The 14,936-nt window shown below is 46.1% G+C and overlaps 1 protein-coding gene across 1 annotated transcript in view; it reads right to left on the bottom strand.

The window, feature by feature from the left end:
* PDZD2 (PDZ domain containing 2) overlaps positions 1-14,936 on the bottom strand; it is a 137,889-nt gene that overhangs the window by 63,421 nt on the left and 59,532 nt on the right. Inside the window, exon 2 of the mRNA XM_050913369.1 lies at positions 1,835-2,237. Within this exon, the coding sequence (XP_050769326.1) occupies positions 1,835-2,237 (403 nt within the window). The remainder of the gene's footprint in view (positions 1-1,834; positions 2,238-14,936) is intronic.

Raw genomic sequence — 14,936 nt, 5'->3', positions numbered from 1 at the left:
TGAAAATTTTATTAACTGTCACTATTCAATACTTATTAAGAAACTGAATTAAGCCACTCATTACTCTGATGCAGCTACACCACAGATGCTAAAGTAATGGGCTTCTGTAAGGCCCCATCGTCTTTAAAAGGCAAAGGATGAGCAAGGCATGCTATTCAGGCTCCAGCTATTCACATTTCTCCTCATTCAGATGTCACGAAAATGTAATTAATACTGACACACACAGAGGTCATATTGCTAAGCAAAATATTAAGGGGGGGGAAATTAAAAGAGAGAAGCAATTTTACTAAACGACTGTGCCTCCCAACAGGCTCCATGACAGACACACCACAACTGAACAGATTATAGCTCTTAAATTTCCAGTGACTCAACTACACTTTTATGTTTTACAAAGCCACTTTATATGTGCTTTGCATTAAAAATGTATTTATTGCTCATATTGATACATATATGTTCTGCATTTAACAATTTACTTCACAGACCAAAATGACTCAAAACATCAAGGTAACACTAGCATGAGATGGCTCTGGATCAAGGGCTTCTTTTTTTTTTAAACTTATATATATATTTTGGCTTTTTCCTTCCTCAAAACAAACTCTGATCATCTTCATTTATAACATGTGTTTAATTAGACATCTTCAGAACAGATTCAAGAAGTTTTTATATGGACCAGAGCTTTCAAAATACTGAAGGATTTATTTATTTATTTTTAAACTTTTGATTTTTTCTTTCAGAAAGACTGCAATTACGAGGCTTGCAAGAACAGTACACCAACATCCTCCCCCTTCCTGCTGCACCATGAAATCCAACATTTCACTGATGAGAAGAGCAGGTTTTCTCAATTATGCTTCTTTAAGACCAGCATTTTTTAAAATTGGTTAGTTTAAGTTCACAACCACCGTTACCACCATCCTGCAGTAGTATTGGGGAGCACTAATTCAGAGGACACATTTAAACCCATGCTTTCCTCAACAGAATTTAGTGATGAGATGTCCACTCATACTACTCTGTTACCAGCTTTGAAGTCTTAAAACCAAAACCAGCTGCTGCAACAAGCCCCAAGTCCAACAAAGCAGCGTTCATCTGTTTATACTATCAGTGTCTTTGGAAAGATTGGCAGACAGCTCTTCTGGTGACAGATGCATACTGAAACCTGATCAAGGGTTATTTTTCTCCATCCAGCAACGCTGCAATTCTAGCCAGGCAACAAACCCCAAGATCTCCATTAGGATGAAGAGAGAAGCAACAAAAGCCCCAATCCCACTGTTGTCCCAAACATTAACAAATCATCCACCTCATCAACTCGGAGCAAAATTCACAATGACTTCCATGTGGACCCCAAACACTGGCCAAACAAGTTTTGTAACACAAATAAATGCACTGTGGTCTGGTGCATCAAAAAGGGACACTTCAATTCCACTGTTAACATGAGCTTTAAGGTGCCGTCAAGCTCAGAGAGAGCTAAACATGAAGCCCCAAAGGACAAAATGACCATGTTCCACTGACACCTCCTGCCCCGGTGTCGTAAGGTCATCAGTTGTCTCAACAAAAGAAATCCTGAGCCCAACCATGACAGGCCAGAGATATAAGGACCTGCCCCTCCATCACAGATGGAGCATGACAGAGGTTTCTCACAATTATTTAACTCTCTAATCCTCCTGCCCCCCTGTTCTGGACCCCATCCCATGGCTTGGTGCCCCGACACCTTGGGTTGTCACCCAGAGGCTCAGGCCGAGGACAGAGCACTGAAACCAGGGAAATCACTTGAGAAATTCCCTTAATTCACTTGCATGCCTGCTGCTTCCTTCTCTAGAAAAACCCAATGGAAACGTACCTGGGCAGACTGGTCATCAATGTCTGGCACGCCACCATCTGACAGCCGGCACTGGTACTGTCCCCTGGTGCCCTGAAGCTGCTCTTCCCCGTTGCTTTCTGCTTCGGAGGTCTCTGGTTGAGCCACCTCCACCTCCATTGGGGCGCAGTGCCCGTTCCCATGCTCCGAGCCCAGCTTTTCTTTGCTGTCCTTGCTGCCCGGTGTTCGGGTGATGACCCCAAACTTCCTGGTCCTTTTCCCATTTTGAGCGGCTCTGTCGCTGGGTTCGGGGCTGGGCTTGGCTTTGGGGTCACAGCTGTTGCTGTTGTTGCCGTTGGAGGGAGGAAGAGGGGCTTTGCGCTTGATGCGGCGCAACATGATCAGGTAGACGAAGCCGCCATTCCAGCACTGCTCGGCCAGGTAACTGCAAGGAAAGGGATGCACAGGGATTACCAACTACTCGCCCTGCGGTGGCTGCATACCGCCCCGGCACCCCAACACGCTGTGCCCCATGATGTTTATGCACGTTCCCAGGCAGCTGATTACCTGTGTGTGGATATGTTAGGACGTCTCAAGGCATTGGCAAATGCTCTCTTCCTTCAGTATTAGAGGGAAATAATACCAGGAATAATATCGGGGATAGTAACAGCCCTACCAGCCATCCAGGCTGATCCCACCGCAGCATAATACAACAACTGGTAAATGCCACCAAACGTGTTCCCACCACCCTGACATCCGGACCCACTGCACAGCAACACGGGAAGGTGGAGCAAGCAAAGCAAAGCAGAGAATGTTTTCAGTGGGGCATTAAAATAAATAAATAATTAAAAAAAAAATTAAAAATCAGGCAGGCTTCATTTGTGCAGCAGCCCGTAGAGCATTTGCATCTGAAATGAGCCTCCTTAGTGAAACTAATCTTCTGCTTCGGCATACGTACATGCTTTGAAGGCCTCAGGGGAAAAAAAAAATCACCCACTGGGGTAAGCAGGCATAGTGCCAACGACCTCCGTACGGCAAAGCATGGCACTATAAGGCATCCCAGCTCCCGTAAAGGGACACGGAAATAAGGTGGGTTTCCTTTACATCAAGCGTATTCCAATCAAAGCAACAGCCAAGTCATCTCAGCTGTGCAAGGAGCAGCCACCAGGTTCTCATACCAGAGCAAAGCATCACCTCCCCTCCCAAAGTCTCTGGACATGCCTTGAAGGAATTAACATTTCTGCTTCAAGCAAATACTCAGTGACCTTACAGAAACTGCATCCATTGATGCAAAAGGGGAATCTAACTTCATGCCTCTTTTGGGAGAGGATATATCTCAACCCAAATTCTTGAAATATTTGGGTTCTGAGCCAAGGGTGTAACCAACTGAGAGTACAAACAAGCTGGAATTTGTACTTAGCAGGTTTGTATGTCCCCTTCCACACTAACTTAGGCCCCAAAATACATTGCCTTTCTCACTAGTGAAAGCAGCAAGAATTTCCCAGAGCATCAAATAAGCCTCTGCTGCAGCTGCAATGAACTCTTCACTAACACGGAGCAGTTGCTGAACCTACAGCTATCAGAGGAGATGAGAAACTAGGTGTGGAGTTGAACCATAGAAGATCCTAAGACAAAATAACACAGCACTTGTGGTTGAGAGAGGAGGAGCGACTCAGGAGTCTTCCACCATTTTTTTTCTCTCTCCCTGGTGCTTGTAGGCTAATTTTCCCCTTCCCTTTCTTAAAAGTTGTTTGGCCTTAAATACAACCCTTCAAACTTATTCCTGCACAGAGCTGACTTAATGGCAAAACAGGAAAAGCGGCTACGATAACCCCTGAAGCAAACTTCTGTACAGAGGAGTGAAGAAAGCACTCTCAATTACTCAAAGTAATCTGGACCAGCTTGGCAGTGGCTGGAAACAACACGACAGGTGTGTGTTTCTGTACAGGGACATGAGCTGATAGTTTCAGTCCACTTCTTCCCAAAGCTTAGATGTCCCCCACAGACAACGTCGGCATTTAAATCACTTATATTTAATTAAGAAGACTGATGCCCAAATGAATACGTCAACTACATAACCTTAAAAGCAGCCCTGGAGCAACAGAGGGCAAGGACAAGTATGTTGGCTGTGCCCAATTTCCCCAGTGAATACAAACTGGACTCCAACTCCCTGGATAGTCCACTCAGCAGTTTTCACCAGGCAAGCCTCTTTTTTTTTTTAAACATTAAGAATATTTAAATAAAACCCTAAAACAGTCTTTTTCAAAAAGGCTGAAAGCAGGCAGCCAACGAGCCCCGCTGGCTGGAAAGTCTCTGCAGCCAAGGTCAGCCATCTGGGTGGCCACAAGGCGACACTTGGCTCAGGGAGGCACCCAGGGCTGGCAGGACCTGAAGGGTTAGCCTAAAAAAATTCCAGAACTAAGATGGAAGTATTTTTGATTATCAAGTTAAAAGAAAAATTCTTTTAATCAACAGAAAAGGGGCAGTTTTGTTCCAGAAACAATATGGGCTGCCTGTTTTTCACATTTATCTTTCAACTCAAATTTCAAGGCAGCCAGTAAAGTTGATTAAAATTCATGACTTTTGCTTGCAGCAATACCACTGCACTCTGATCCATCACACATAAGCCTGATAGCATTGCTTCTCCTGGCACTTGGAAACAGAAAAGCAGCTCCTCTTCCCCTAGTCCTGTAGCTTACACGGGTGCTGCCCACCCTGTTTTTATGCAGAGTCAGTTCTGCCTGACTTGTTTTTGTGCAGGTGCATGTATGTCGGGGGTTTTTAAAACACCGATCTCTATCTCTGAACTAATCACTGATGTATTTTTGAGTGCCAGTAACCAAGCGCATGCGTTAATCAACTACTTGATTTAAGAACTAAGGGGAACGAGAGGGAACTTAGCATATGTTCAAATAAAGTAATTTTATAGGGGCAAAAATAATTTACTATTTCACCTCCACTTGTGGCACATTTATTCTGTTCATAAAGTGTAAAGCTATGAAAAAGGAAGAAACGAGAGCGTTTTTTTCTATCCACTGTTCACAGACAACCATCCCTACAGTCTGGAGCAGGGTTACAGCAAGCAGTAATAGATCCAGCTGCACTGAAGTCAGCGGAGTTTTGCTGATTTACTCCATATGTTGAGATGGCCTGCATGTTCCAGGCGTGCAGCCTGTAGTAACTCATGGGTTTATGTCTTCTTGAGTACTTCTCAGCAGTTCAAAGCATACAATAAATTTCCATGAAAAAAAATGTCTTCTCTGGGTCAGCAAGCAATTACCTTTGCATGGCAGCAAGTGATTACATACACCAGATGATGTCCGGTATTTCCAGACAGGGTAAATCCAGTTGGTACCAGTGATGCAGTAAGTGGCATCATTATCTGAGAGTTTGTTTCAAACCAAAGACCAGGCATCCCATGCTGGAAAACCAGCACTGGTATAACACCAAACTCGTACTACAAGATAGGAAAATAATATACCAAGAATTTGTGGTCATTTGCTGTATTGCCCTCCCAAGACAGGGCCGTTAAAGGTGGCTCAGGCTCCTTGGTTAAGTTCTGCTAAATACATGCTGCCTATTTAGCTGGCTTCCTTTTCCTTCCCCTGTTCAAGTAAGAAGCCAAAAAACCCCACAGAAGCACAGCAAGCTCTCAACACTGGACAAAAGACAGGAAAGGTTGTCTTAAACGAGTGAGAACCTTCAGATTTTTAATTACTTTCTATCAATCCAGGAGCATCCCGTGCCAGAAGGGAGTAACGGAATGGATTCAATAAAATGTAATTATACAGCCTCTAGACTGCAGAAAACTGCAAAAGCTAGACAGGACCCACAAGCCCACTTCTCAGGGGGTTTAATGTGTGCAACGCAGACAAGCCTTTTTTTAGATTTGGTCCCTGTAGAGTACTCACAGAGATTTTAGCAATCAATACACCAACCGTGTCTCAGGCAGGGCAGGATCAGAGCTGATGAGCATACGTAGCTCTCGGCACAGATGTGGGGAATCAGCTGCAACCTCCAAGTTGTCGCTTAGTTTGAACACAGTCTTCAGCTTGGATGGAGAACGTGCATGGAGCAAAAATACCCCTAATGCAGCTTTGATTGATCCAAATTTATTGAAAACTGAGACTCTAAAACGTACTATTCCCCGTTTTGGTTTGCAGGGAATGGAGTAGGATTTGGTGAAAGCCCTGGCTCTCATACAGCAGCCAAGAAACCTTGGGCAGCTACTCCTAGTGCCAGTGAATGACAACATGTAACAAATCCTATTATCACTGATTTTAAGAATGCAAGAGATTTTACCAGCTGATCATACATCTATTAGTATTAGTTACCAAAACAAAACATTTTACTAGCAAAACACCCATCCACACTTTCTGTGTTTGCCAGTCTTTGCAAGGCAGTGTCAAGTCTCCTCAGCACAGCTGGGAGTCCCCTCAGATGCTGCAGCGTCATCTCCCCAAGCAAGGTCTAAAACATCACTGAAACATCGGCTTGGAAACATTTCCCACTGGTGTGCTCAGAAGGAAGGACCACCCAGCTGCTCCTGCTGCTTTGATCTCACCCTGGCACCAGCTCCGGTAAAATCCCAGCCTGTATAAAACGCCACCCTTAAGCAGTGGGGCAGACTTGTTCTTCTCTGTAGGAGAAAAACCATGAAAATGTTAATAATCCTTAAAACCAGGGGAAAATTATTTTACACTTGAAACAGAGCTGGAAAGTTACCTCTTGCAAAGCTCAACCACAGGCTGCAAAACGCAACTGGTGGCTGGTATCAAGGGGCATTTAATACTCTTTTTGTATCAGAGCTATGAAGAGATGGACATGTCCACTTCCTTCAGAGACTATTTTGAGTTACGCAGTGAAATCCCATTTCTCCCCTACACAGCTGAACTGATTGTTGTGATCATAAAAACTGATAAACTCGCTGAGTTTAGTCCAAGTTCCTTGGCACGTGTGTGAAGTGTCAGACTCGGAAATGGTGTCTTAGAGTAAGCCAGTCATTTTTTCATTTATATATATATATTTGTGCGTGTGCATGTATAAATATAAAGGTTTACAGACTTGACAAGAGCATGCTGTGACAAGCGCTCTGTCACATCCCATCTCACTTGAACAAATGCAGACGGCCACACTGAGCTACAGAAAAACCAAAGCAGACCCAGCAGCCATAAGAAAGCATCTGGATCCACTTTAGGATCAGAAATATTGAAGAAGTATGTTTATCTTACACTAATACTACTATTTAGCATTTCTCTAGAACCTTTCATCCTGATAGATCAGAAAGTGCTTTGGAAATGATACACACAGAGCATCACTGACATCTTGCCAGCCAGCCTGTCGTGCAGCTCACCAGGGCACAGAGGAGAAACCTCAGCTGAGATGACGGCTTTCAGAGCCCCTGCCTAGCCACCAGGACCTGTAATGTCCTTAGCAGGACAGACAGACCACTAATTTTTATGCTTTTCTCAGAAAGACTCTGGCATGGTAAAACGTCTTGAAACTCAATCTTCTTTAGGCTGGAAAGATGAAGGGCAGTGCGGATCCTCGCAGAACTGAAACCTCCAGCCCCAAGGGGGATTTAAAAGCTAAACACAACAAACTGTCTCTCCATGACACTGGCAAATGAGCTAACTTGCTTTTCAGGTAAGGCAGGGCAAAGTAATGACTAACAGATAGTGACTGATGGAAGGGCACATGGCTTTTCATGAAACCCTCACCTCACTGCCCTCACTATGCGAGAATGCCCAGCCCACTGAGGACAGATTTTGGCAAGCACTGGGGGTACTTTTCACAGATTGCTGTGTCTTTGGGCAGGAGTCAAGTCTGCCTTAACGCATGCGGGCAAAGGAAAACACTGAGCTACAAAGTCTTGGGCAAACCTTGCTGCAGCCGAGCTTGCAAGAGGTTTCACCTCCTCGGGGCTGCAGGGACACCCCATGGCCAGCCCTCTCCTGCACCTCCCCAGAGGACTAAGCTCTCCAACCACAATTTATCTCAGCAGAAAGCAATGGCTTTGGTAAACCTGGCTGCTACTTCAGCATACTTTTGTGGGCACCGAGCTACAGCACACCAAGAATGAGCTCGATCCAGCATCTCGTCACCGACAAGCCCTTTCCTGCCTCAGGCTCTGTGGGCGATGGCACATGCAAGGGACGCAATGTTCTCTGCCTGCCTTAATAAACAGCAGGAAAGGCAGAAAGGGCAAAGGAAAAGTCACTCATGGAGCTGAGAGACTAGTAACACCCAGGGAGTGCATTCAGATGGCCCTGGGTATGCAAGAGGGCTCCCATCTCCCTTTCGAGAACGAGCAACCCTCAGCCCTGGGCTTGTGGCCAAGGTTAAGAAGCACCTCCCCGACTCTCACAGAGGCTGTGGCTCTCTACGCCATACCAGGTTTTTCTCAGGATAGCCAAATTGGTGGCTTCTGGAGAACAAAACTCTGAATCCAGGTTTTTTTTGTCTATGGCATATTTTTCACTATTAAATTTATAGCAAGGAATGCAACTAGACCTACTGAAATCTTAAAGAAAAACAAATTTGGAAGTTAAATTTCAAGGTATATTTCTGTGGCCTTTTATAAGCCAGTACAAGCATGTCTGGTGTTGATTAGAACCAATCCTCTGCTGGATTAAAACTGCCTGTAGCTTTGAGCATCACACTGTGCTCACTGCAGTGATACTCAAGCTGCTTGCAGGCTGGCTGCTGTCAGTCTGTACAACACAATACACCACCACACCAACATCTCAGAGAAGCAACAATAGCAGCAAACAGATGGGGCAAGGTCTGATCTTCACTGTTCATCAAAGAAACCAAGCCACCAAGAATTTAAGACCAACAGGAACAAATGCTCCAGTGCTCAAGTCTGCAAGAGCTCCTGGGCAAACACACCTCTGGCAAGGCTGGCAGGAGGCCCCAGGCAAGACCTCGTTGCCCACCGTGAAATCCTGAACTCTCAGGAAAGGTGAAAAGGGAGTGGAGGGAGAATTGCTGCTGTGTTTTCATGGACTCACTGCCTGCTTGCGGCTTTTGCTGGAAGATGAGATTCAGCTCAGCCTTGCGACACAGGACCATGACTAAAGCCTGGTGAGACACCTCACTCTACCTTGTATTGATGCAATGATGTGGCTTTGAATTTGGGAGAACTGAATTCCTTTTCCCTTGCTGTGCTACAGATACCTCGCAGCACCCCAGGCAAGTCTTTCCACGAAAAAAACAGGGCCAACAACATATCTTATCCCGCAGAGTTGCTGCAAGGTCTGAGGTGATGAAGCCATTGCCTTTAAGTATTACAGTTTCACAAACACCTTACATCTGGGATCAGCTAACACCAAACACCACCACAGCTTTCCTCCCACCCTGTATCCTGCTCAGGTGCTGGCACAGTCATTTGAGCAACAGTACAAATGAACCCAATGAGGGAACCGATCCAGCTTTACATTAACCCAACCAAAGCAAACTTTCAAAAACTCAGACCTCAAGATGGGGAGTTTAAACCCAGCCCAGAGCTCTGATCTGGTCACAGCAGCACAGAGGCAGGTACAGGAGAAGAAGAGGCTGGTGGTGGCAGGGGACCACACTTTCGCTCCTACCAGCGGCCCCCACCTCGGTACGGCTGAGAGACACGTGCAGCCGCAGCCCGAGGGAAGGGAGTTGCACACATGGTACAGACAGAGGTACTGGCTGGCTTTGGCTCAATAGCATTCATACCTCCAGTTTCTAAAATTGAAAGGATAGGCATCCTCCCCGCAGACAACGAAGCCCAGCTGAATCGCACCTCCATCGCAGGTGTGGAAAGACAGGCTAGATCATTGCAATTATGCTGGCCCAGCACAAAAAACGCATTCTGCCCTGCATGTTGTAGAGACGTCTCAGAAGCACGTCCAGGGCTTTGGGAGAGTGACAGGCAGAGCAAGGACCTCCAAAACACCCAGCACATGGATGAAGGACGTGAATGGCCACACTGAGCCCTCTCCCCTCCCAGAACAAACATCTGAAGAGGATGACTTGAGGAGCTGCACAGCTTCTCCACACCTAAGGAGCCCCCCGAGCTCTGACAGACATCCTAAACCTAACAGATTATGCAACTGCAGTCACCATAAAATCCTTTGGGATTTGCTGATTTATTGGCTGTGCTAGCAGAACAGAGCAGTGACGTTGCATTTAGACTGCAGAGATTTTGGACTCAAGCTTTACAAAGGACCTGATCTTACTAAACACGCAGCTCCCACAACTGCATCTAAAAGTCCTGAGAGACAGATGTACATGGTGCTTTTTGGGTTTGGGTCCTAGAGACAGACTAATGGGTATTAACGAGACAATTCTATTTGTTCCTCGGTTAAAGGCAGAGCGTACAAACAGAAGTGGTCTAATCCAGTCAAACCATCATGGCATTGAATGCTCCAATTTGTTAGTTGATAGCTCTGCCGCAAACAGGCATTTAGCTGGATACATGGCCACACTCACAAATATAATTTCCAGTTACAAGAAAACTGAGCAATTTAAAATGACGAGTTATCAGTTTAAAAATGATAAATACTAGCCTTGTACCTTTGCTGCAGCAGGCCAAAATGATATCAAGTTACAACTGGGCATTAGCACCTGCAATTACTCCTTGATCCATGCTGTGTTCCTGCTGTTCAGATGCAGTCTCTCCCGCCACAATGATTTCCTGCCCTTCTGAAGACACTCATGCTCCTGAAGCTCCAGGCGATACAAGCACAAGCTTTTTGTTTGGTGTCCTATGCAACTGCTCTTCATTCCCAATCGCTCTCTATGCAATTGCTCTCTTTCTGAGGACTTGGAGACAGGTCGAGTTTTACACCTCTTCTACGCTTTTGCCAAAGAAGGCATCAATTCATCTTCCTCTTGGAGCCCAGAGGCAGACATGCCCTCCCCTGGAGGACAGGGCAAGGCTAGACACACTCGGTTGCTTCATGCCTTGTGGTAATGCAGCTGCATCACTGCAGGGGTGAATGAGTACAGTCATGCCCCTAAATCCACATCCATATCCGAACACCACCACTGTTAACAACAGAGAAACTTTCCCCTTACTCCATTTTTACCAAATATATTTTCCAAAATGTGTTGATTTGGGTTTGCTTGCCCTCCTCAAGCAAGGCTTTACTGGACTCTTAATGTGGCATGGGGCAGTTACTGTACAGCCTTGATACTGCAGGGTGGATGGAGGGGAAAAAATGCCCAAAAACTGCGAATGAAGGGGGATGTTCAATCTGCAGGGAGACTGCTAGCCCCTGTCCCTCCCAACATCCCCTTGATCAAGGGCTGCCATCAACAGGGTCTAGTGTACCACTTCAGTACGAATCAAGAGCACACTTTTGAAGCAAATTTCATTTTCCCTATTACTGTGCTTTGGTTTGCACACCCAGGCAGTCTCCAAGCTCCCACCAGGTTCTCCTCAGATGAAACTGAAGTGGCAGATGTGTGCCAGGAGCACACTCAATGCACTCCGGTTGCTGTGCCATATGCTGCAGCTGAATGCCCACCCGTGTTCGGTCCATGGCACCGCACTAGACGTAATCCAAAGTAACCCCAAAAATAACGATAGTGTGGCGGTCAGGTCTTGGCTCAACAGTTTCATCCTACAGACTCCCTCCCCTTTGGACTACACTACTGCCTAATGCAGACATGGGGTAATCGCTCCATGCCAAGACTGGGGCTCTCATCTATTAGGTCTACACATGATTTTCCGCTTCAACAAGAAGTGCAAGGACCAAGCCAGACAAGACTTGCTTGCAGGCATGCCCAGCACACACACCAAATTCCTGTTTACTTTTTGCAGTAGTTGCTGTAAGTTACAGAGCAGCACTCAAAGTGTTTTCACTGCTGCTGTTAATTGCAGAGACGCAGCTTGTTATCATTAGTTCAGATGTTTGGCTTTTTTGAAAACAATACTTCTGAATTAGACAACAAATCTCAGAAATGTGAATGAAGAGGTACTGGAGCTTTGACTTTCAAACTGAGAGAATATGCCAAAATAAAGATTTTACTTTATTGCAGACTGATTTGCACTGAGTACTATCTGTTTGAACATCTTCAGTCTTGCACGGTAGCAATTTCCTTCTCCACACTGTTCCTCCCAAGGTGTAAGACTCGCTCCATACCAGGAAGCCCAAACAAGTTCACATTTGCAAAACATGAAATAAATCACCCAACTGGAAAGCACATGTGCCTCACACGAAGAAATAAGGAAGGGGTCAAAAGCCGTGCATGTGTGACCCATGTACAAAGTACATACATGTATAACGCTTCTTCCACTTCACCCTGAGTGTCCAAATCTTGTCACTGTGTTTCACACCTCGCCACCCTATTTCCAAGGCTCTCCACCTTTCGTCCAGGCTATTTTAAGATCACCCCTCTAAAACAGCTTCTTTCTAAGCATCCAGCTCACATCCTTCCCTCTTCCTTCCTGCAAATCTTTTATCTAATTCTGCCCCCGGTTTCCAATCACACCAGGCAGCAGTGACAGCCGGGAGTAGATTTAACCTGAGAGAAATGGTTTGCACTCAAAATTGAATGAGAAGTTCAGCATGGGAGATATTCTTTATCGTAATCCAGGATTTTTGCACAGATGCAGCACCCGGGGAGGTTGCCACAAAAAATTCCACGGGTGAATGTGATGATGCCCTGGTGCAAAGCTTGCTGGTGGGAGGTCTGCGAGCGCACGGGGGCTGGATCGTGCCCCCAGCCAGCGCTGGTACAGCAGGGCAGGGCAGTGCTAGTGGCAGGCCCAGGCCATTCCTGGGCGGTGAGGTCACCCCTTTGGGATAAAACTTCCTATTTTTCCCTATGCAGAAATTATCACAAATGCCCAAAAGGGAGGAGAAAAAACACATCCCACTGAAAGAGCTTTTATTCCAGCAGCAAAGTTTTACAATGATGTTTTAAATGGGGGAGGGGGGGGGGAAACCTCTGCAACATTGTTTTGGCAAACCACATTCTTTAGGTTTCAACATTAGTTGTAATTCCCGAAGTACCTCTTTCCACTGAGAAGTGAAGGTTTTGGATGTCTGCGAGCAATGAAAGGGAGAGCCAGAAAATTTAATCAAGTCTATTTTACAACAGGAAGCGGTATGCTGGGTTAGAAAAGACTTCTTTCCAATGCTTTTGCAAGCTTGCTTGAGCTCCTGAGAGGAGCCCTATTAACAGAGAGAGGCCAGGCTTCAAATAACCCCGCAACTGCTGGGGGGCAGATAGGGAAGGAACAAATTCACGGCTCTCAGATTTATCTGAGGGGGCCAATTTTAGCAGCAAGGGCTATTTGCCTTCAAAAGACCGCTTGGTTTTGAGTATTTTCCAGGATTCTTCCTAATACTGAAAACAGTAGCTACTTCATCAGCTGCTCCCTCCTCACCAAGGGGGAGCAACACTTGTCATTCAGCCTCTTCAGATCTTGTAATTTGACCACGAAGCTCACAAAGCCAGAAACATGTATTTGAGATGAGAAATTCAGCTCTCTACTAACAGCAAAAAAGAAACCCTAACCTTCCATCAGAGCAGGGGAAAAGTCTGAAAGTGTGATCTGACTATGCCATAAAAATTTAAAAAAAAAACCAAAAACTTAATAAAGGGGAAAAAGAGCCTGAACTTGTACACACAAATGCACCCCCACATACGTTACTTCTTGTGACTTTAGGATGGATTTCAGGCTGCAGGAGGCCCGAGGAAGAAGGCAAAAGGAGTGAATTTTGCACAAGTGTGTTCATTGTGGCAAAGCCCTCAACGCACCTCACACGATGCTGTTACCCATCACTCTGCTCATGGACTGCATGAGACCAAGCCAACCCACCCTCCAGCCCCCTGCCCCTCCCAGCGAGGCCGTCAGCGCTTCGTTTCACTTGCAGCCACTGTCGCAAAGGACATTTTTGTCTTTAGAGGACCATTGCCTGCGGGGACAGGAGGTTTATTTAGCTATTTAACATCGCTATTTTGTTCTTGGCCGTGATGACAGGCTGTGCATACAGTAAATCCTGGGGATGAACTGCTTTCAGCTCTGACTATGCGCTTGCTGAACCATGCTTCCTCTGCATGCTGCGACAGGTTTCTAACCATAATAACCCTGCACAAAGCACCGTCTCTCTTGCTCAACAGTTTCCGTCAGTCACACCAAACCCTTCCTCTCCCACTGCCTAAATACATCTTTGATATTCCTGACATTTGGCCAGAATAAAGGACTCGCCCTCTCTAAAACAAGCGAACCGTGCCGATACTCATTCAGTTTTACAATTCCCCATGAGCACAAACATTTCCCACCCGAGCTCCCCGGTGACAGGGCTGGGGTTGTTTTTGCCCAGGCAAGTGCACTGCTTTGAATTCAAGCACTTCACTCATGGATTCTCAGGATTCCCAGGTGGAGGCAGATCACCAGCAAAACAAGAGCAGCTACCAACTTGGTGAGGCTGGCACCAACCCAGGCGGAGAATATCACCCCCACCCAGGTGACAACCACCCCCAGGATGACACCCCCACCAACACTGCATGCCCCCAAACCCCATCGCTCAAGTAGATTTAGGAACTACAGCCAGGACTCTGCAACAAAACACTTTGAAAAGGCAGGAGTTGGGCAATGCCAGATATACATGTGCCTGTCTGTAGTACGTTTGCCTCTTTCCTTGGATGCTCGCATCATAAACCAGCCTCTAATTACATCCTCACTTTCTGTTTTTACCACAGCAAGTTTGGACGAGGCCAAAAGGGAGAAGAATTAACGAACACGCATGGCAGCAACCATAAACATTTCCTAACTTTCACTCAGTTTTGCAACACAAACAAGACAGACATGCCCTCCTCAGAGGGCCAATGGATTAGTGCTTGCAGATGATTTCAACTTCCTAACAAATGCTTTGCACACAGTGAAGTTTCTGGATTTAACACAGACTTTGCAGCCTGCTGTAACCACTCCGCCAGCTACAAAAGATATGAGCACCCCTCCAGCAGGCCATGATGGGGGCTGCAACCCCAGAAACTGCCTTGGGTGGGCAGGACAGCCCCCAGCAGCATCCCCAAAAGCAAACATTATTTTTAACAGTCAGGAGAGCAGATGGGACTCTGCCTCCTGCATCTATTCACGTAACTGGCTTTTCCCAGCAGCAAATCAGCCACACCAAGCTACTGCTGCAGCCAA

Source organism: Gymnogyps californianus, chromosome Z (assembly GCF_018139145.2).
Source record: "Gymnogyps californianus isolate 813 chromosome Z, ASM1813914v2, whole genome shotgun sequence".
Lineage (NCBI taxonomy): Eukaryota > Metazoa > Chordata > Aves > Accipitriformes > Cathartidae > Gymnogyps > Gymnogyps californianus.
This window is presented reverse-complemented; position numbering and strand designations above follow the sequence as displayed.